We start from the raw sequence: 21,124 nt of genomic DNA, 5'->3' as shown, positions 1-21,124 counted from the left end.
AGGGAAATGCCCAGCTCTGCACACCCACAGAGTACCATTTTTGTGCTGCCTTAGCAGCCACCTCCTGCTGCTACAGCAAGTAGCCAAGGACAGGATTGCACTGGGGCCGGATCCAGGGTACAGGTTGTTACTCTGAGCACAGTCAGACAGCTACTCTGAGATCTGCAGTGCTCACCACTCCCTCCCCACGGCTCCACAGAAGCTGCCTTGGCGAATGGGTCAAGTAAACAACACAGGGCGTTTAGCTTGGCTCCTGGGCCACCTCCAGCAGAGCCTCCAGCAGAGCCTTCGGCCAGCCCTGCAAAGCCACCGCCTCCTTCTCCTCCTTCCTGTGCAGGCAGGCAGCAGCCGCGTCCCTGAGCACTGTCACCCATGTTGCCAGGCACCAATCCTGGCAAAAGGTTTGCATGGCTTGCCTCTGGGCACAGGGAGGGAGCACGCATTCCCACCCGGTGTCCCTTGGTGCCAGTGTGTCCGCATAGCGCCAGACACTCACGTGTATCTGGAAGCCGTAGTTGCGCTGCACGGCAAACTCTGTCACGTCTGTGCAGGAGCGGAGGTCGATTTCTCCATCGAGGTCATCAGCCTACAAGCACAGCCACCGGCCAGGACATCAGTGCAAACCCAGCTTGGAAAACCCCCATCACCTGCTGGCACCCTCTGCCTTCACCCCACAGCTCCCTGGGAGCCAGTCTCAGCTCTCCACGTATCAAGGGGCATGGAGATGGAGAGCATCAGAGATGTTCAGCCAGTGGACCAGCCCTTCTCACCTCCCACCACTGACAGCCACCCAAGGCTTTGCCAGCCGCCTTCAGATACCCATCCTCTTTGTCACCCCTTCGCAAAGAACAGCTTGCCACCTCTGGCACCTTTCAGGGTGACATGCTGCTTCTCCCAGGAGCATGGTGGTCATGCCAGGGCTGTGATCCTCTCCCCGCTGGTCAGGAAGGAAGAGAGGGCTGGGGAAAGGCTGGCCATGCTTACCTCCTCTGCGTTCGAGTCCCGGTAATACCTCAGGCTCGAGTCCGTCAGCACGAACCAATGTTTCTTCCACTGCAGGCAGATGGGGCAGGGGGAGGGAAGGGAAAAGACAGGAGGGAAACGGATAGGCAGTTACCAGGGGAAGTGTAGGAACAGGGAGGGACGCTCTGTGCTGTGACCTCTCAGCCTTCTCTTCCCCCTCCTCCATGTCCCTTCCAGCTCCCCCTTGTGCCCCTCAGCTGGGAGATGGGCACTGTGTGATCCTCCATGCCTGCACACAGAGCAAGGCACTCCCACCAAAGGTTTCCTGCTGCCTTTCCCAGTGGGAGCAACCTCAGTGAGCGGGAAGGAAATTGGCTGCTCACCAGGGAATCTCCAGCAGCAGCGGCTGGCAGAAGAGGCAGACTTCTGCCTCGGGCTTACCTCTCCTGGCTCGTCCAGGATGGACATCCATCCCTTCTTGAAATTGAGGAGATCCGGCTGGAGATGAAAGAAAAAACAGAGGGTTACTGTCTTGGACTGACCCACAAGAAGGCCTGTCATGCCAGGGGGTGGAAGGCAAGTCCCCCATGGCAGAACAACTGTGGGAATAGCTTGGCATCACTTTTAGGAAACTCATGGCGGTGTAGGGCCCAGTAGTGAAGGAGAACTGGATTTAGCTCTCAGCAGCAGGCAGTTGCTCTTGTAAGAGGAAGCAGAGATAAGGAAAGAGGTTTAAAAAAAATTAAAGGAAAATATGCAGCAGGGAGGTTTCCACAAGGTGCCCCAGAGGTATTTGTTCAGGGACAAGGAGAGTGGGCAGGACGGGGTGCTCCACCACCAGCAATGGGGCTTGCCTTGGAGATGGAGGCAAAGAACCAGACACACCTTGTCCAAACCCTGACCATCCATGCCCCAGAGCTACGTCCCTCCGGTAACTTCACCACCGATTGTCTATTAAAGACACGAGTAGCTCTCTACAGAACAACTCTCACCACAAATGTACAGGATGCAATTCAACAGCTGCGAAAACATGTTCCCTTTAAACAACATGCCCCAGGGTAAAGATGAAATCAGAGTCACAACCAGCACCTGATCCTCTCCAAGATGCTGGGGGCTCCTCTCTTACCCCGCTCTTTCTTCTCCCTCCCGCTACAGAGCCTGCCCTCTGCCACAGCTACTCAAGATGAGAATGAAGAGAGTATCACCCAGATCACCCTGTACCAGAAAGAAGCTTCCCCCCCTTCCCTGCCTCCTCCTAACCTCACGCCACTGGTGCAGCATCCCAACCAGTTTATCTCCTTCCCAAGGTGGAGCACCAGAGAGCTGACTCAGGGGAACTGCTCTCCCTGGCTTTGCCCTCAGCCAAACAGGCTCGAGCCAGTCCCTCCTCCCAGCCCTGCTGGCTCTGGAGAAGTTGCACCACCAAATAGCTCAGCCCAACGCCTCTCCTCCCTGGGAAGCCAGAGTCTGCAGATCTGCCCCTTCTTCTGCAGCAAAACCAGGCAGGGACGGTGCCGGAGAGGTGATGGTGCCAGAGCTGGACCTCTCAACACTCTGCACCAGACCTGCCAGTCCCGGGGATGCCACCAACCACCACCCAAGACCAAGCTGGGAAGAAGGAGTGGGTTGGGAAGTTGATGGCCACTCTGCAGCCCCCAAAGGAGCCCAGTGGCCGGCTCACGCTCCCCACATGCCCAGCTCCCTGCTCCCCTGCTTTCATCTCCCATGGGTTACACCCAAGGCTATGGGGCAGCAAGAGCTGAGTACATGCTGGCCCACCCCGATGCTCTGGCTATTGGTTCAAGCAGGCACAGAGAGGTCCACCAAGGGCAGGGTCACTGGCTGCTACAGCTTCAGGCCTAGCCAGAAGTGTCCAAGTGCAGCCCCGAAAGCCTGGGAAAGGAGGGAAACCAGACCAAAAGGGCACAGGGGGCTCCCACACCTCACCTCCCGACGAGGCGACAGGCACTGCTGGTGGCTGGGTGATGAGGGGGACGCGTGCATCCCCATCCTCACAGACCTGGACGTCCCGCCAGCCCTGCTGCCTCCCTGAAGAAGCGCCCCGAAACTTAATTCTTTCTCCGTGGCAGCAGCAGCTCCACCCTTTTTCCCGTTATCCCTTCCAATCCAGTGACTTCAGCTCCGGCTCCAAACTGGGAGCGGCGGGAGGGAAGGAAAGGAGGCGAAACGTCAAAGCACAGCCTCCCCCCGCCTCTCCCGGGATGCACGTGCGCTGGGCAGGAGAGAGCCAGGCAGGCTCCATGGAGGTGGAATAACAATATACAGAGAGAGGGAGCAAAAGGAGTCCTTGCTGAGGCTGTCGTATGGATCAGCTGGGTCTCGTCTTACTGAGCATTTACAATCCCAAAGCATTAGGTGCTGAAATAATGAACACTAATGGGATGTACGTTGCTGGGAAAACTGCCACGAAATGCTGCCAGAACCGCTGCCCCCAACACAGTGCTGGGGACAGAAAATCCGCCCCCCGGAGGGCTTCTCCCAAGTGAGTGAATCGCACAGGACTCCTTTTTCCCCTGCCACTGCAGACACAGAGCTGCAGCTCTGGAACTGGCTTTGAACTATTCTTGTCATAGCAGGGCTGGTGCCACAGCACGAGACACCAGTTGATGTACAAGCTGCTTAAAGCCACTTTTCTCCCCCTCTCCACAATCAAATCCAGCTTCTTATTTGGCATAAAGAGCTCTAGGTATCAGCAGAGAAGAGAGCGGTGTTCAAACTGAACCAGAGGAAACGGCCTGGCAGTGGGAGGAGGAAACGTCCAGGAAAGCCGAACTGCTGGGAGAGATCCGGAGATGCAAGGATGCGGCAGGATGCACCCCCGGCAAAATGCATGGCCATGCAGTGCAGCTCGGGGCTGCAGATGGTGAGGCTTCACCTTGGGACGTGGCAGCAGCAACTTTGCCTGGTTGCATCCATACCCACCAGAGTTACATGTACGTTCAGCCCTGCAGCTGGCCAGGTAGAGGCACTGGAGGGGGTGCCAGGCAGCTGGGACATAGGTGATGTCTGGAAGGACTGGCTTACAACAGCAGGTTAAGGAGAGGCAGCTGCCTGCTTTTGCTGAAGAAGGGCTACAGGGAAGGTGATAACAGCCTGCAAGTATCTCAAGAATGTAAACACCAAAGAAGGAAAGGGGATGGGAGCAAAAGAATGGCTCCTGGGTGGTACAGAGGCGCCGGGATGGAGAAGTAGAGGAGAGGCTGCGGCAGGCTGAGAAAGCTCCGTGTCTAAGGTGACTAATGGGATGGTCACCATCGCTGCCCTCTGCCATTACTGTGCCTCCTGCTCGTCCTGCTCCCAAAGGCTCCTGAGGACCTGAGGTCCTGGAGTGCCACTTCCTTTCACATCTGAGAGAATGTGCAAAGGGCTTTCAGCCTTCCAGCAAGCACAATGTCTCCTCTCCTCCAAAAAGGGAACCCGCTCCACAAGGCACAGGCCCCAGGCCAACAACACAAATCCAAACTGCTCCAGCTCCACTTAGTAGAAGCAGAACCGCCCCCTGGCTGGAGCACACATGCAGCTCTCAAATCTATGCGTGCTCCAAAGGCAAGCGGACAACAGGCTCTCCCTTTCCCACCGCTCCCATGCGAAACGCCGTCGGGCAGAGCCCAGCCTGTCACCTCCATGATCCTACTCAACAGCCTTCCTCCCGGGGTGCAAGACATCCGCACGGGGGAAGGCTCGCCCCAGGGGTGGGACGCTCCCTGCCCCAAAACCACATCTGGTTCCCACAGGGAGCAGGAGCTCCCCGTGCCGGGGGGGACGCGGATTTCACACCCGACTGCGGTCATCGGTGCGGTGAGCTCGGCAGGCCTCAGCCCAGCTCACTGCTTACACGCAGTGTTACCGATGTCCGTCCCGGCGGGGTGGTGCCCGCCGCTAACGAAGCGAGTCTACCGAGTGGAGCCCTGAATGGGGAAGGCGGGCAAGGAGACACCGAGCCTTGGTCACAGCTTCGAGTGCCCCGGGGGAGCAGCGGTGCCCGGGAAGCGGCGGGACCCCGAGGAGGCGGAGGCTGACGGAGGGGCCTTATGGGCAGGACAGCGGCCGGGTGGATAACCCTCCCTCCCCCCGACCCCCGACGGCCGGTCCCGACTCACCGTCATGGCGGGGGCTCCGCGGCCGGCAGCGGGGCCGGGGCCGGGATCGCGGCGGGGCCGGGCGCTGGCAGCCAGGGCGGCGGGGCGGCTTCAGCGGCCGGGTGGCTTCCGCGGCCCCACCATGCCCGCTCCGCCGCCCGCTCCCCACTCGCCTTCCCCCCGCCCCCCTGCCCTCCTTTTCTACTTGAAAAAGAAGGAAAGAAAAGGAGGGAAAAAAAAAAAAAAAAAAAGAACAACCCCAAAAACTTTTTTTTCCTCCTCCCAAACTTCCTGGGAGGGCCCGGGCAGGCCAATGGCAGCCGCCGCCGCCGCCCCGGCCGCCCGCAGCCAATGGAGCCGTCGGGGCGGGCGAGGCCGCCGGGGCGTACGGAAAAGGGAGGCCGCCCCGGGACGGGACGGACGGGACGGGGTCGGTGCTGCAGCGGAGCCGCGTCCCCTTCCCGCCCCACCGGCACGAAACCCAGGGCTGAGCCGCTGCTGACCCGGGAAGGGACCGCCGGGAGCCCGGCCCTTCTCCAGGCAGGGATTTACTTGTTTCTTTCCGGGCACGGATTTCTAGCAGACCCATCATGTGTGTGCACACAGCGGGGTCCTTACCTTTGCTACTGAAGCGGCTAGGTTTTACCTCCCACCCCAGAACCCCTAAAGCAGTGATTTGCAATCTTGGCAGAGGTGCCAGCAAGTCCATGTGGGCCTTTGGTGCCCCCCAAAAGCCAGCTGGCATCAGGATGGGGAATTGCTATAGAGGGTCCTGAAGGAAAAGGGGCAGGGGGCTGTGCATCACAAAATGACAAGTTCTGCTGTGCAACTACACCAAGCTGACACTTCTCACCACAAGGCAAAGCAAAGGTGCCCAGCCCAGAGCTCACTGCAGAAGAAACCTGGAATAGTTGTGGTGAACCAGCCGCAGTTGTGCAGGGGTGGCTCAGGGCTTGGGCTGCTGTCTGGCCTGGGACAGCGAAGCGAGGGAAGGGATGTCACCCGTTTCAAGTTTCAGAGACCTTTGGCAGCCTCCCGCCTGGCTGCAGTTTGTCCTTGTGTAAAGCACAAAGCCTAGCAGGGGACATCTCCGCCAAGACGACTGACGCACATGGAGGGTGATGGAGGCAGAGACTTCAGGCACGGCTGGCAGCTACATGGGCTCCCAGGACTCTTTCTGCAGACCTCCAAAGCTGCTCTCATGCCATTTTTGGTATCTCAAGAATCCGACACAATTGACCGTATCTTCTTTCATGCCACTAAAGCCTGCTTCATCCCTGTAAAACCCTCAGTGCCATTGTAGCACTAGCCAGTAATAAAGGGAAGAAAAGCAGCTACTCTGAGATTTTAGTCCCAGGTCTACTGCTTGCCCCTCTCTGGCTTTAAAAAAAGGCTCTGTGCCCCAGTTTCCCCACCTGAGAAGTGGGTGAAAGACAAAGGGAAGGATGGTGTTAGTGATTGTGGATTGTGGTGCCCAGGAGGTCACGGGAAGGCAGCACCAAGCTGAGCCTGCTCACATCAAATGCTGGAGACTCAGATGCTGCCAGCAATGACCTCCATCTCCAGGGCCTGGCCCCTACCTTGTTGCGCTTCTCACTGTCATTTGAATGTAGCTGCAGGCTTCCTGAGGAGCCGGTGCTGCTTTGTGGTGGGAAGGCACCTCCACACAGCTGGTGCTGCAGGGAAAGCAAGCAGGAGCTGAAGCCATGGGGGTTAGTCCTTGCCTCAGTTTCCCAGATCCAAGCAGCCGCCTCCCAGCATGGGCCAGGGTGGGAAGCATCTTCCCTCCTCCCAGTGCCAGGCAGGCAGCCTGGCTCCCCTGGTGTAGCAGGGGATCCAAGGGTGCTGGGGTGCACAGAATTGCAACCCAAGGGACCCACCCGCTCTGTGCTTGCCAGTTTTATTCCTGCCAAGGTCCCCATCACCCTTGGCTTCTGCCCTACTCACATGGTAAATGAGAAGCCTCTTGTTCTCCCAGTCGGTTTCCAATGGCTTCTCTGGGTTGTTTGTGTTTCGGGTGTGCTCAGGGCCTTTCCAGTTGTCCTCCATCTGCTGTGCTGGACTCTCAGGCCTTTTCCAGCTGTCATCTGGCCTCAGTCTTACATCCGGACATTTAGCGGGGCTTTTCCAGTCCCTTTGCAGCTGGCGCATCAAGTCCGCATGGCACGCAGGCTTCTCTTGGCGCTTCCAGTCCTTCTGCCATGCCTGTGCTTGGTGGGCATCCCCGCGACCCCTCCAGTCCTTCTCCAGTGCTCGTGTTGGGCTCACGGGGCGCAAGGGCTTGCCTTGGCCTTTCCAGTCTGTGCCCTTCCTGGAGTGGGAGGGTGGCAGCTTTTCCCGGAGGCTCTGCCAGCCACATTCTGATGGCTTCCCAGGCGCCTGGAGCTGCAGCAGCTCCCCTGGCTTCCCCCGTTGCCTCTCTGCCACCCGCACCGGAGGGGAGATCTCCTTTGGGCTTCTCCATGTGCTCTCCATATGTCTCCCAGGACTGAGGGACCGCAGTGGTGGTGCTGCCCGGCTCAGCCTGCTGCTATCCAAGCCTTTCCCGAGGCCTGTGGGGTGCAGGGAGTCCCCTCGGCTCTTCCTCTCTGGGGCTTGCCCTGTACCCCCAAGCCAGGCAGCTCGGCCCCTCTCTGAGCTGGGGGCACGGACGGGCTCCCCTCGGCTCCTCCAGCTCTTCTCCGAGCGCCAGGGAGGGCTCACAGGCTCTCCTGCCCTCCTGTCTGACCGCTGTGCTGGGCTTGTGGAGCGCGGGCTCCGGTTGCCTCTGTCCAACAGCCAGCTGGTGCTGGCAGGGTGCGGGGGGTCCCCTCGGCTCCTGCTGGCCTTCTCGGGGTGCCGAGCCGGGCTGGGAGAGCGCAGGGGCTCCTTGGGGTCTCTGCTGCGCTGCTCGAGGTGCCACGAGAGCCGCTGACCCTAAGGAACAAGACGAGATTAAGGCTGGGAAATGGTTTGGTTAAATAGTTCCCTAGACAGCAATTGCATCCCTGTGCAGAGCCAGTCTGTACTGAAAATAAGCCTCTTGCACTCAAAGAGTGAAAGGACTGCTGGCATTTCAGAGCCAGGAGTCCCAGTCCATGGCTGAGGGAGAGCTGGGAATAATGGGGAGAGCAGGAGATGGGAGAGAGAAGCAGAATGTGGCAGAAAGAGAGGAGAATGTGGCAGGGAAAAGCAGGAGTTGGGATGGGGTCCCACCACACAGCCAAGCCTCACCTCCCTGGGCAGGCTGGGGCTGGACTGCCTCCGAGCTAGGCGGCCTTTGCTGGGTGGCACTGGGGTCTTGCCATCAAGCCGGTCCACACGGCCCTCCTCCAGGGCCTGGAAAGCCTCCAGGGTCTCTGATTTCCTGTGGGCACACACCCTTTATCCAGCCACTGCCAGGCTCAGCTCAGAGACACAGCCCTTCCTCCACCTCAGCCTGACCCCTCAGACCTCCGCCTGCCCCAGAGCCTCTCCCTGTCCCCATTGTTTCAACCATCCCAGCTTTTATGTCCTGCTGCCTCACCCATGTCTTCTTAAAACCATTCCTTAAGCTTCCCTCCATCTGGTCCCTCACATCGCACCCACCTGCCAAAGATACTTTCCTGGTCCCCATTTACATCCCTTTCCACCCTGTGCCACCAATGCTGGAGCCACGCTTGCTTCTCCAGTCAAGACCCAACCAGCACTGAGTATTTCTTAGCATCCCCTGCCCTTCCCTGAATGGCTCCTACAGTGGACCCTGGATCCCTGGAGAGCCACTGACGCTGGGAGTGGGGACCACCTCTTTCCTTCACCCTTTTCATGGCTTGCCCTGCTCTGCAGTACATCCTTCAGCTTCCAGGAGTTGGATGTGAGGATGAGGAGGGTGGGCTGCTCCCTCCACTCCAGCAGTGCAGCTTTGCTTCACCTTTCCAATGGCCTCAACTGCCTGTGTGCTGCAACTGGGGAGCTCCCCAGGTTGGGAGGCACCGAGCCTAAACCCAACCCTTGCTTTAAGGGAAATTCAAGCACAGCTGAAAGCTGAGCTCTGCCATCTAGCCCTGCTCTCTACCTGAGACACAGCCATTCAGAGGTGGGGGTACCCCAACAGCATAGAAGAGGGGCCCCATTGTGGAGATCCATTGCTTCTTACCTGCGTTCACAGCCAAACATCCTCTCCACCTCCACCCGGCCGGGGCTGAGCGTGCGGGAGCTGCAGCGGTTGACAGCATCCCGCTGGCTGAGGCGCTTGGGCAGGTTTGCCAGCACCGTGTACTCCTGCCTGTCCAGCCCGTGCCGCCCCTCCGTGCCCCTGCTGCTGGGCTGCCCGTGGGGCTCCCGCACCCGGGAGCCAGCAAGGTGCCCACTGCCACCCAACGGGTCGCTGCGGCAGGAGCTGGCGGTGGCACACGGTGGGGTGGATGGACATGGAGGGTCGGCTTTCCGGTGCTTCGGCCAGCTCTCCTCGGGCTTCTGGCTGGTGGGACGGCACTCTGGGACGGGGAGAAGGCCGTTACTGGGGGAGGCACGAGCGACGCGAGGTGCCACCACGTCCACGGCAAAGCAGGTCTTCGGAGAAGAGCTAGAAATGGTCCAGGAGGGCAGAGATAGAACCCAGACTCCCTCCAGGCAGGGTGGGAGTGCTGGAGCACAGCACTGCAAGCTGAGGGCATGCCAAACCATGCAGACAGAGAGCACCCAGCAGACCCACGGTTCATGGTCAGAGATGCCATCTCATGGACTCTGGGCCTCATCCCTTTACATGGTACCCACGGAGGTGTTGAACCTCCTGGCACCAGAACTAGTAAAAAGCTGCTAAATCTAAGTAGAGATCTGCTGTGAACTTCAGAGACCCCCGGGTGGAAAGCAAACCAGAACTAGCATCTCACACGGGAGCAAACCACGTGTACCTGCTTTCAGAGGGCAGATTTCTTTCCTAAAGCCCTGGGCCTCGGTTCTCACCCAGGATCCAGAGGGAACAGGCTGAGCCCACCTAGGTCTGTCTGCTTGCAGGGCTCGCGGCCGCACCTCCTCCTTATGGCCCACGTAGCTCATCATGTCCCGTTTGCCTGATCCCAAAGTGTTGTCCCACAACCGGGTCATTTCCCCGTCCTGGGAGACAAGATAGGGCAGATCTCTGCTATGGGGACTGGTAGCTTTTGTGGGCTGGAAGGAGGTGAGAGCATGTATGAGAAGTTACAGCCCAAAGCTGCTGGTAAAAAGGAACAGGAGAGGAGCGGGGTGAGCATAAGATGACCCCAGCCCAACATCAATGGGCATGCCAAGAAATAACGTAGGGAAGTCTGCTTGGGAGAATCCAAGAGCGCCTCTCGTGCTCTTTCGGGGAAGAATGATCAAAGGGGGCATCTCAGGACCTTCTGAATGTGCCCAACAGAAGAGGCATTGAAAGGCTGAGGGGGCTGAAGAGACCAAAATAACCCAAACACGAGAGATCCCCATCTCACCCTGGCAAGCGCGGTGTTGGCTTGGGCACAGGCGCTGGGGTCGGTGCCGGTTTCTCTGTGCTCGCCCTCAGCTCTGGGGCTGAGTGGGGGATATCCCCTGCTCTCGTGCCAGCTGTGGGGCAGGGAGAGAGGACAGCTGGTGGTCAGCATAGCTCAGGGATGGGTGGCAGTGACAGCAGCCCAAGCCACACCGTCTCTGTCTCTACTAGATGGGCAGATGCTGGCAGAGCCCGTCCTGGCACCAGCAGCCTTGCTCTAGAGGCAGTGAGGAGGACAGAGACTCTTTTTAGTGGCCTCCTGTCCTCTCCTACGAGAGTTAGAGGGTATGGTGGGGGTTGTTCAACCCTTGTTCCCGGGCACTGGTGCGCAGAGCATCAGGGAGAAGGCATCTGATTTCCCTCTGCTTGTCTTCCCACTCCCTGTCCTCCATTCTTCCCACTGAGGGGGCTCGTTGGAGCTGCGTGGCTCCCGGCTGGTACTCACCGCTCCGTCCCCTCCACGGGGCTCATGCACACATATACCTCGCACTGCGGGGCTAAGATATGGAGAGCATCCCAGGGCCCGTCTGGGTCCGCGTCGCTGCTGGCATTGTGTCCTGCCACCTCCACACCATGCTCCTGCGAGGAAGCAGGGGGTGCAATGGTGCCGTCAGCGTGTTGAGGGTGAGGAGGAAGGCTGCCCTTTGGAAAAGCCTACTTCTTCTACCTCCTCCAAGAGCAGCCTGGTGTCTGAGGCTCTTGATGCCTCTCCCAGCCCTCCGTTGAGGTTTTTCTCCTGCTTCAGGAGGCCCAGCATGCTCCTATTTGATGCTGAATGCTCCAGGCATCCCAGAGACAGCGCGTGTGGATGAGGGCTCAGGGAAACTGCTCCCCCCTGTCAGTGCTGATGCTGCTGGCAGCCGCTCTCCCTTACCACCCGGATAGCCCAGGGAGAGGCAATGGAGCAAAGAGGGAGGGAGGTTTTTGCAGAGAAGGCTGTAGCCCCAGCCCCTGCCTCTCTCTGTCGGGGCTTGTGGGTACCTCAGCATCCTCCCCAGCCCTGTTACCTGCGGGGCTTATGAGCAGCAGTGGGAGATGCTCCAGGGAGCTGGCTGTCCGTGCTGCCTTCCCTCCAGCATCTCACCCGCACCAGGATTCACTCAGAGGCAACAGCTCTGAGCAGATCATGGGCAAAGGGCTGAGGTAACCTTAGAGGGCCCGGGGCCAGGAGGAGAGAGGGAGAGGGCAAGAAAGAGAGAGGAAAGCTCATTACTATTTCATCATCCCAGGCCAGTCACTCCTGGAGGCCAGTGAACAACACGAAACCCTCCATGAACATGAAACCAGCTGTCGCCCGGCCAGAGGCAGCTGAGTGGCTTGTGCAACCGGCCCTGTGCCGCAGCACCGTGTTGGACTGAGGCATCTGGAGCCCAAAGTCCCATGAGGTTTATCCCCCTCCTGCCTTACCCTCCAGGAACAGCTCACCGCAGCTGCCCGAGGGGCTCAGCCCTAAGTTGACAGCCAGGGTCCACAGGGACATCCACCAGAACCATATTTCAGGTGAGGTAAGCCATAAATGCCAGCAGGCATCAAGCAGAAATTAATCCAGGATGGGTCCCAGCTCTGCCAGTTCCCCCTTCCCTCCTTGTAGCTTTGCCATCTGCAACATCGCTGCTTTCCCTTCCAGGACCTATCACATCCAGTGTCCAGCCCTTCCCTGCTAAGGTGGCACCCACTCTGGCCTGGGCAGGGATTCCCATGCCTGTAAGGTACATGGAGTCCCAGCCTGGAACCAGGGAGTCTGTACTGAAGTATTCATAACCTCATGGAGGAGCTCACCTGGATAGCGTGCTGGTGAGCCCCTGCGGCTTGGAAACAGTGCTGGCACAGGCTCTTTGCAAATATGTTGGCTTCGAAGTTCATGCAAGGCACGTCATTGACTGAACCAGGCATCATGCATAGCAAGGGCGAAGATCTTTGGCTGCTGGGCTGCTGTCAGGGGGCAGCCAGGAGAAAAAGGAGGAAGGAACCAGAAGTTTAGGAAGACCAGAGTTTAGGGTCCCCCTGTGGAAGCAGGAATGTTATTCCCAGAGTGAAGTTCGCCGCTCTTAGCTGGCAATACTGGAATTGAAGGGCATCCAGGTGCAAGATGATCAGTATAATCCATATAATTATAGATAATAAAATAGTATGCTCTGGCAGGGACCTCTTTTAAAAGGGGGCAATGCACTGCACCCTCAAATGGCTGCTGACACCCCACAGTTTGGGAGTCCCTGTGAACAGAGGAAATGATGCTCACGTCCTGCTATTTTGTTTGATGGAAGTTTTCTTCCCTCGAGCTCTCTTAAAAGGCACAAAAAGGAAAACTTTCTTCTTGACTATGCTGCTCATAAAGGGATAGCTATAAGCAGCTTAGGAAATTTGGAAACCCACTGACACTCCTCCTAAACTTTGATCCCACTAAAATCTCTGAGACCTGTAGGACAGTCAATTGTAAAGCTGTGAAGGGCAACAAGCACTGCTGGCACAACAGCTGGGCACCACACTTCTGTCTTGGCTTTTCACAAGCACCCTGCCCACCATCACCTTCTCTGTCCTGCAGGGCTTGAGGGCAAGTCCTTGGATTTCAGGATGTGATCTGAGCTGGGAGAGCTCTGTTTAATTTGTCCAGAGGAGCCACCAACAGCACAGGAAGTCAGTGTGGGATGAGCCCAGCATCCCTGATGTTGAGCATGCCACTGCTCCTCTAAACAAGGACACTGGAGTCAGAGCAGCTGATTGAGTTTATGACTGCTCCCCAGAACAACCAGGGTCAACTGTCAATGCCAAAACCAAGCCATATTTTTTGTTTGTCATTTGAGGTACAACTGACACTAGTGCCAAACTTGCAGCCTCCCTCCTCTCACGGGGGCATGTTTTCTCGACTCGTTCACACAAAACACAGGACAGGATCATAAGCCCTCACCTGCCAGGGTTCCAGTGCAAAACACCCCAAAGCCGCTGCCCACCCCTGCCCATGGAGCATCATCCGTGGCTGGAGCCCATAGCACCCCACTGCCTGATGGGCAAATCATTGCTCCCCACATCCCTTGCGGCCTACTGCCAGGATAGCACTGTGATCCCCAGGGTCTCTGGCATGCATACGAGGAGCCAGCCATGCTGAGTGCTCCCAGTGCCTCCCAGTGCCCCCAGTACCTCAGCTTCCCTATGGCTCCCAGCACCTCGCCGCCCGCCGAGCTCCCCCCTCAATGAAGCTCGCCGTGGGAACGGTGGGGGGCGAGGCCCCGCCCCTTCCCCTCTCATTGGCTGCCACCGAGCAGTGATTTGAATATCGCCCTCTGAGTGGCTGGCCGAGGCGCGGGGTTGTGGCGCTCACGCGTGCGGGCACCCACGTGTCTATAGCAGCGGGCGGGCGATCGACCCGACCCGGCCGGGCCGGGCGGCACCGGGGCTGCGGGCGGCACCGGGCTGCGGTTCATGCCCCCGCCTTGCGCCCTCGGCCTCTTCCTGCCCTTCCCCACGGCTGCACCTCCCCAGGGACCACCCCACTGCCTGCCAGGATCTGCTCCAGCGCTCCCCCGTAGCATCACCCCAGGGCCCAGATAACCTGACCCCTAAACAGATGTTAAAGCAACGGACTCATCTGCAAGCAGCAAGACAGCCAAACGTGACCGTGTCCCCAGCACAGCTCCAACAGGAGGTCATCCCTACCCCCAGCACTCCCTGGAGAGGTTGGTCTAACCTGGGCTTTAGCTGCCCAGCGTAAGTCCTGCGTGAGCCTCACTATTTCTAGTGGAACATGTTTAACTAATCTGCCCTCCATTGCTCCCGTTACAATCCAACTTCTTTCTCTTCACAGTCCTGGTGAGCATTAAGAAAACCCCCAAACTTAATTTCACTTTTTGTTTACCCATTAAAAGCAGTTTTCAATCCACTTTTCAAACCTGTCTTTCCCAGACACCCCCAGTTATTCATCTCTATTAGACCACAAAAGTTCTTGTCACTTGCCCAATAACTTTTTCCCCAGTTCATTTCTGGAAAACAATGCTGGAAGCAGCAGTGGGACTGTACTGGGTACAGCCTTGAGCTTGATATGCTATTGCAGAGCAATAAGCACAGCACACTGATTATCACCCAGCTCATGCACACCCTGTTTTTCCCCAGCTCCTATTTTTCCCTAGCTGTCTGACCTCTTTGGCTCCCAGTCTGGTTTTGAGCCTCTGTAATCCCAATTACATTTTTGTGCGTGCATGTGTGTGGAATCACAGTCTAGCCAGTGAAAGCCATCATGCATGGAAACCCTGGCATGGCAGCCCACGTCAAAGCCTTGCCTCCCTCCATGTGAGCCCTCAGGCATAAGCACGAGTAACATGCAGGTGCCAGAGATGCAGAGCCAAGCGTGGAAAGCTTGTGCCGAGGCTGTGGAAGGGGGAACACGCAGGGAGCTGCTGGCCTCTGCTCTTTGTTTTCTGAGCAGCGGCTGCACCAGCATGTTGATTTTTGCAGGTACTTTATATTCAGAAGCTCCTTAACAGCTAGAACTTGTTTGTGAGCAGCTGGCAGGGGGGAAGAACAACAAAAATGCTCGACTCCATCTTGAAAACAAGGGGAAGCAGCAAATGAGAAAAATTCTAAGTGACAGTCTGGAATGAACTGTGATGTGTCTGGCAAACAACACTCTAACTTGGTGTGGGAGCTCATATCCTTGATCCAATTTATCCCGAGGTAGCCCAACTGCTCACTATGCACGTAAGGAAGTCAACAAGCTGGGGCTGAGTCAGTCATTTACATCACCAAATAAAGCTTTAATCGATCAAATGGAGAAATCAATAGTGCAGTGAACAATCCTGATGGTTAACGCCGCACAGGATGTAACAGTTCTGTTCTCATTTTTGCCATGTGCCTTGTTTTTTTAATGTGAAAACACAACTTCCAGCAGAAACTGGAAGCTTTCAGAGCTTGGAAGAGGCTGCTGGAGATTAGAGCTGACAGCTGGCACAGGCTCAGAAGTTATTAGGGCCAGGGATACAGCAACCTAAAAGAGAGATACTTCTGAATCACCTGGCAGCAAAATAACACTGAAGTGCTGTTGAGGTCCCTCTTACCACCCCATCAGGACTACAATGAGGCAATCTAGTGCTGTCCCTACGTGCCAGGCTGCCTACAGGCTGTGGAAGGCAAAGCAATCCACAGTTCCCACTCCACACTTCAGCGGACGTCATAAGCTCACAGACTCTACATTTCCTCTACAATGGCCATCCCAGCTCCAGAGCAAACTCCTGAGGTGGGGAAGCAAAAGTCACCTTCTGCTCACAGTCATTCCACAAGGCAGAATGTCCAAAGGGAAAGATGCTGTATGACCCAGAAGAAGGGTGTCACGCACTGTCCTCCAGCTTTGAGCTGCAGTGCCCTTGGTGTGGCACACCAGTCCAAGCAGAACTTCCCTCTCCTTCCCTCCTACATCCCTCTCAAACCTAACAACTGCACAATGGCTTCAGAGCACATTAACTACCAAACCACAAGGAGAAATGCTTTTGTGCTCCTCTTGGACACTTTGGACGAAATCCAGCCCAGCCTCAGGCTTTTGGCCTTGCCTTGGAATTGTTTTCACAGCTTTGAAACAGCCAACACTCCAAGGCAAAACAGGAAAACTGGATAACGCAGCTCATGGTGTCTAACGTACATTCTGGAGCAGCCTTTAAGGCAGTGTCCGAGAACTATTTTGGAGATGACGGAACCACGCACACTACATTTTCATGATGTGACTGAGGTTATTCCACATTAGTGGCTAAGAACTCAGCCCAGGATGGAACTCAGAGTCTAAGCATGCAAGGCGCTAGTGGCACATGGGATAAAACAGTATCCACTTCCCCACCATTCACCTTCTTCAGAAGAGAAAGGGAGGTGCAAAGGGACCCCATTCTTCACCACAAACATGCATGCCACCCAGTTCCCTCCAGAGGAAGACGCTCTAGCACAAATTGTGTGGCTGCTGTCAGTGTTCAGATCATACCCTCCTCAACACTGTGTGCGCGCACGCTCCAAGAAATGTTAGAGAGATCCATCAGGCTGCAGTTAGCTTTAGTGGCTGGTGGCCATAAGCATTGCTCTGATGTTTCTCCATGAAGCCTCAAGCACTGGTTTGCTCCTTCCCCTCCCATTTCTGGCATGAGGAATGTATGTACTCTCCCATTGCTGGGTTGCCAGTTTTCTGGTGTGGGTTTTGGCCACACAAGCCTTTTCTTCCTTTGTCATTTCCTTGCCAGTACACATGTGGCATGGGTGGAGGCCTGGCTGACAGGGGCAGAAGGTCCACCATCTCCTACAGATACTCCGGGACAGAGGCCAGCATGCTGCCTAGGCTTGCTCTCGTCCTCAGAGGATTCACTCAGTTTTGCCACCAGCATTTCTTAACCCAAACCATGCAAACTCTTTTTTCCCCTCCTGCTGAAAGCATCCATGCTAAAAAACATATAGTGAAGTCTGAAGAAGAAAGGCAATTAACTGCTGCTGACTGCAGCAGCTCTGAAGGGCAAGGGCAGCCTCTGCCACTCCCATCCCGGAGAGGGCCACACACATACAGCAAGGGCATTAGGGCATTTCATACTCCTCTGAGCTATCGCAATTAAGATTGGCATATTCAGCAGACAATGGAATGAGCCATTCCTGCTCTGGCTGGCTCTGGCACCATGGAAATAGCTCCTAGCTATTCCATTTCCCAAACACCACTGGATCTCAATATCCTTTAAGCAAAAGGAACCATCTCCTCTCTTTCCAGCTGGTACTGGCCTTGGCACAGTTGCTGTTACACTCCAGATAAGTCACAAACTGGTCTTTTTTTCTTAGCAAAATGACTTCATAAAGATTTATTCACAAAGTTATCAAATTTCATCTGGCACGGGTACCAAACAAAAAGTACCCCTGCATTCAAGTGTGGCACTGGAGAAGAAATACACGAGACAAGATGACACCCTGTCTCTATGGAAAAAGGATTTACTGCACAGCAGAAATGCCAGGGCACTGATGCCCAAGAGCGGAAGCAGAGCTCTTCCAAGCCTCATAAACTACCCTGACCATGTGCCTGTTGCACTCTGCTCCAGATCCTCTCCTTTGATAAAGCCAGGAATCAGCTCTGGAAGGGGAGGCCCAAGGACAGAAGGGTTATGCCAAATAGAGAGTGTGATCCCAGCAGAAGTTTTCAGACACTCCGTGACACCCAGGCACTTGGTAGCTGGAGTTCACTGCAGAAATACATGGGTAGAGTGTCTACAGTGACCCTGACCAGTGCTCAGGAGGGGAGAGGAAGGCTGACCTGGCCTCACTGGTGGTCAGAGAGCCAAGTCAACGAGGCCCTTGCCCACAGTGAAGGGGTCCCAAAGAGCAGCCGGCCAGATGTGGAGCACTGTGCCAGCTGCTGGGCTGAGCACGAATTCCTCCATTAATCTTGATCACGGCCCATTTTGCCCGTCAGCCTCCGCCGCTGAGTCTTAGTGGTCCGCCCGGAGCTGGATTTCTGGATTTTCTTGCGTGGGCCTTGACCACGTTGGAGTCTCTTTCCTTTTGTCTTTTTCCGGCTGTGCATGTGCAGTGTGGCAGTAAGAGCAGAGATCCTGTGCAAGGCATGAAGAGAGAAATGTTTGGGGACCAAAGTCTGCAGGAGCAAGGTGACACCACAACAAAAGCAGGAGACCCCTGTGTGGCCCAGTAGGAATAGACGTTAGCCATGGTGAGCTCCAGAAGAACTCTACTGTGCTGGGCACCATCCTGGCAGGGCATGAAACCTGCAAGTCTACATGTGCAGTAACAACCACAATGAATTTTCTGAGCAGTGAGCTGCCCAGCCACCACAGAGTTAAGTCATTCTCTGCATTCCTGAAGTAGTTGTAAATCCTGGACACTGAAAAACGCGGAGAATGCCAAAGCTTTAAGCTTTAGGGTCTTTTGACCTTCAATCCTAGAGACAAATTCTGCACCCTGCCATACACCCTTCCCTGCAATAACTGCCAAGAGGAAGGGCTAGGTAAACACTTCAGGACAAAGCCCGCCCTGCTCTGCATCCTCCTCCTGCTGCTGCTGCTGTCACCAGGGCTCAATGTGAGTGGAATGGAGCGTCCGAGACAGGCTTGTGCTCTGCCAGTGCCCTCTGCTGGCTCCTGCCCACCGGCACCCAGCAGCACAGCATCCCCCCTCCTGCAACCACACCGCTGACGCGCGATGGAAAGAGCCTCCTGAGCAGCTTGCAGAGCCTAGCTTTATACGTACTTTTCAGACAGGAAGGGGTCTCTGGACTTCTTGGGCATTGCTCTTACAGGCTTGTTCACCACTTCTTCCCCTTTCTCTTCTTCTGATCCATCACTCTTGCCCTTAAAAAGGAAGCAAAAAGAAAATAATCCCTATAGACACATTAAACCAGGCACTTCTGTGATGCTGGTGTTTCTGCTGCCTTCTTGGTTTCATCCTGTTTTGTAAACCATCTAATCACAGGTGAAATTTGTTTGTTTAATTCTCCACATCCCTTGCTGTCCAAACCTCAAGGTTTCTTATCACAGCCCTTTGCAAAGGGACAATCAGCGAGAAGTCCTGCAGTAATCCACCCTAAGATCCCAAAACTTCAGCATGATCTTACTGGCCATGCAGTTGGAGTCTAAACTATGAACTGAAGGTTTCCGCTTTTTTTTTAAATTACTATCAAAGCATCTTTAAGTGGATTTTTAGATTATAAGATGCCCTCACAAATGCAAAAGGTTAACACAGGCACTTCCCCAAAGAGCTCAGTCAGGAAGATCAAAATGATCAAATGAACCAGTGCCTGAAAGCCTTTCTGGAACAAATACGAGATCTCAGTTACAATATGTTTTGGAAATAAAAGCAACAACATCCAGAAATGAATGGTTTTCTTATTTGTGGTCCAAGCACAGGAGCTGCTCATGCTAATAGCAATTTTTCCTGGACAGGACACATGAAAGAGGTAGAAGACAGCCATGCAGTAAAGCCTAAAATCTTGCTGCTCACATTGTATTGGCTTTTAAAATACTACATTCTCACCTCCAGCCCTATGACACCTTTCACTTACACAAGCTCAGCTGGCACTAGCAAAGGAGTCCAGGGAGGTTTGGAATGAGCTGTTCACATAGGACATTCCTTCTACTTTAGAGGCCCAACATAAGTTGTGGAAAAACTTGGAAGTTATGAGTTTCCCTTTTCATCCCTGCTTCCAGCCAGCTTCAAGTCCTTGGCCATAATCAGGGAGTACCAGCCCTACCTAGCCAGCCCCAAGAACATTTACAGCTGATATAACCAGTGAGGCAGCAAGAGGCTTTACCCCAGGGGTGGTCAGTCCCAGCTGGCGTGCCCCTGAGAGGTCCAGGTCACTGATGGTGGTCACTGTTACAATGTGGTTTGGGTGGTCGATGTTCACAGACTCCGTGCGCGATGTCACCAAGTGCTCCAGTTCATCAGCCTCATCTGGGGAGACATAAAATCCCGCACTGCAAAGCGCGCCATCTTCCGCAAGATACATTTGCTTGTCCCTGCAGTGCCATGCTGAGAGGGCAGACCAAGCATTTTCATGCAGGGTGAAAGGGATGGAAGGGCTGGAACACCAGCACTACAAGCATAAAGGACAAACTTCTCCCACCATAGGGCCTGGTAGCACCCTGGAAACGCCTTCTTGCTTGCTCCTTTCTGCACACCCTCTAACCTCCTGTCCCACCAGGGCCAGAGGGCTGCAGGGGTCACTACTCAGATCGCTGCCCAGGGGGAACATGTGAGGAGCAAGGCGTTGATGCTGCGAGACAACGTGCGAGCGCTCCCGCTCTCATCACCCAGCCAAGGGTGCCGGACCGCGGGTACCCACCCCCCACCACCGAGGGCCCAGCACCTACCGAGCGCCTCCTCCCTCTCGCTCAGCATCTTCAGGTACTCCTGGTGCCGCTGAGGGGGGATTGAAACAGGTCAGTGCGGCACCGCTGCAGCCGCCAGCCCTCCGCCCCAGACCCGCCCGCCCGCCATGGCGGGAGGGGGACACCCTTCACCTACGGCGGGCCCGGGGGTGTTCGCAGGGATACCTCCTCCTTCAGCTTCCTCTGCTCCTCCTTCAGCTTCCGCTTGATCTCGTCCAGCGCCGCCTTCCTCCGCTCCACCTTCCGCTTGTGGAAGCCGGTCAGGTACTCCCTGCCGCCGGCAACACCGAACCACCCGGCGTTTAGCGATCCCTTCACGGGGAGATACCCCCCTACACACGTCTCCAACACACACACGCATCCACCCCGCCCGGCCTCACCTCCGCCTCTCCTCGTCAAAAGTCACCACCAGCCGGCCCTCACGGCCGCCCGTACCCTTCTTCTTCTTCTTCTTGCGGCCCATGGCGGTACCACGCTGCCGCCACCACGCTGCCGCCCGCCCCTTCCGCCGTGAGGGGCGGCACCGTCCCGCCCCGCTCGCCATGTCGTGGCGGGAGGAGGGTGCTGAGGGGATGGCGACTTCATGAGGGCCCCAGCGGGAGGCTCGCTCAGCTTGAAGGAGCAGAGTGGGGCCAGCATCGGGTCCTCTTGTCCCACTGGTGTGTGGGACTTATGTGCCTCGCCTGCTCATAGCTGTATGTTCTCCCCCCAGGCTGGGGTGGGAGAGAGAAGCCACCTCGCAGGTGTCTGTTCCC

At 56.2% G+C, this 21,124-nt stretch overlaps 2 protein-coding genes across 11 annotated transcripts in view; both read right to left on the bottom strand.

Annotated features, from left to right (window-relative positions):
• TRIOBP (TRIO and F-actin binding protein) overlaps nucleotides 1–12,500 on the bottom strand; it is a 42,089-nt gene extending 29,589 nt beyond the window's left edge. For 4 of the 10 annotated variants that reach the window (XM_030481124.1, XM_030481121.1, XM_030481122.1 and 1 more), the window contains exons 1-11: nucleotides 12,307–12,492; nucleotides 10,973–11,106; nucleotides 10,490–10,601; nucleotides 9,935–10,136; nucleotides 9,178–9,517; nucleotides 8,277–8,409; nucleotides 7,011–7,979; nucleotides 6,644–6,739; nucleotides 1,405–1,461; nucleotides 985–1,053; nucleotides 497–586 (exon numbers count right to left, since the gene is read on the bottom strand). In XM_030481124.1, coding sequence (XP_030336984.1) covers nucleotides 497–586; nucleotides 985–1,053; nucleotides 1,405–1,461; nucleotides 6,644–6,739; nucleotides 7,011–7,979; nucleotides 8,277–8,409; nucleotides 9,178–9,517; nucleotides 9,935–10,136; nucleotides 10,490–10,601; nucleotides 10,973–11,106; nucleotides 12,307–12,423 — 2,319 coding nt within the window. In that variant the 5' untranslated portion in view covers nucleotides 12,424–12,492. Of the gene's footprint in view, nucleotides 1–496; nucleotides 587–984; nucleotides 1,054–1,404; nucleotides 1,462–2,223; nucleotides 2,534–2,910; nucleotides 3,401–5,084; nucleotides 5,235–6,643; nucleotides 6,740–7,010; nucleotides 7,980–8,276; nucleotides 8,410–9,177; nucleotides 9,518–9,934; nucleotides 10,137–10,489; nucleotides 10,602–10,972; nucleotides 11,107–12,306 lie in introns of those variants that run through there. The other 6 variants (XM_030481127.1, XM_030481128.1, XR_003990767.1 and 3 more) reach the window with 5 other exon arrangements.
• A 2,751-nt stretch (nucleotides 12,501–15,251) lies between these two features.
• On the bottom strand, nucleotides 15,252–20,880 carry NOL12 (nucleolar protein 12). The gene is made up of 6 exons (XM_030481119.1): nucleotides 20,750–20,880; nucleotides 20,535–20,640; nucleotides 20,352–20,400; nucleotides 19,790–19,932; nucleotides 18,730–18,830; nucleotides 15,252–18,077 (listed from the first exon to the last, which is right to left on the bottom strand). The coding sequence occupies exons 1-6, from the start codon at nucleotides 20,830–20,832 to the stop codon at nucleotides 17,906–17,908; spliced, it is 654 nt and encodes a 217-aa protein (XP_030336979.1). The 5' UTR covers nucleotides 20,833–20,880; the 3' UTR covers nucleotides 15,252–17,905.
• Nucleotides 20,881–21,124: the final 244 nt, after the last annotated feature.

The sequence above is a fragment of the Strigops habroptila genome, chromosome 3 (assembly GCF_004027225.2).
Source record: "Strigops habroptila isolate Jane chromosome 3, bStrHab1.2.pri, whole genome shotgun sequence".
In the NCBI taxonomy this organism is placed as follows: Eukaryota; Metazoa; Chordata; class Aves; order Psittaciformes; family Psittacidae; genus Strigops; species Strigops habroptila.
The sequence above is the reverse complement of the archived record's forward strand: the minus strand, read 5'-3'. Positions and strand labels throughout refer to the sequence as shown.

What these genes read in the sequence shown, in the direction of transcription:
- NOL12 (XM_030481119.1), bottom strand. Translation starts at nt 20,832, where the DNA reads ATGGGCCGCAAGAAGAAGAAGAAGAAGGGTACGGGCGGCCGTGAGGGC. An exon ending in CGAGAGGGAGGAGGCGCTCG is followed by an intron (nt 19,933 to 20,351) that starts GTAGGTGCTGGG and finishes ATGTCTCCCCAG; the next exon opens with ATGAGGCTGATGAACTGGAG. An exon ending in GACCCCTTCCTGTCTGAAAA is followed by an intron (nt 18,078 to 18,729) that starts GTACGTATAAAG and finishes TGCCTTGCACAG; the next exon opens with GATCTCTGCTCTTACTGCCA.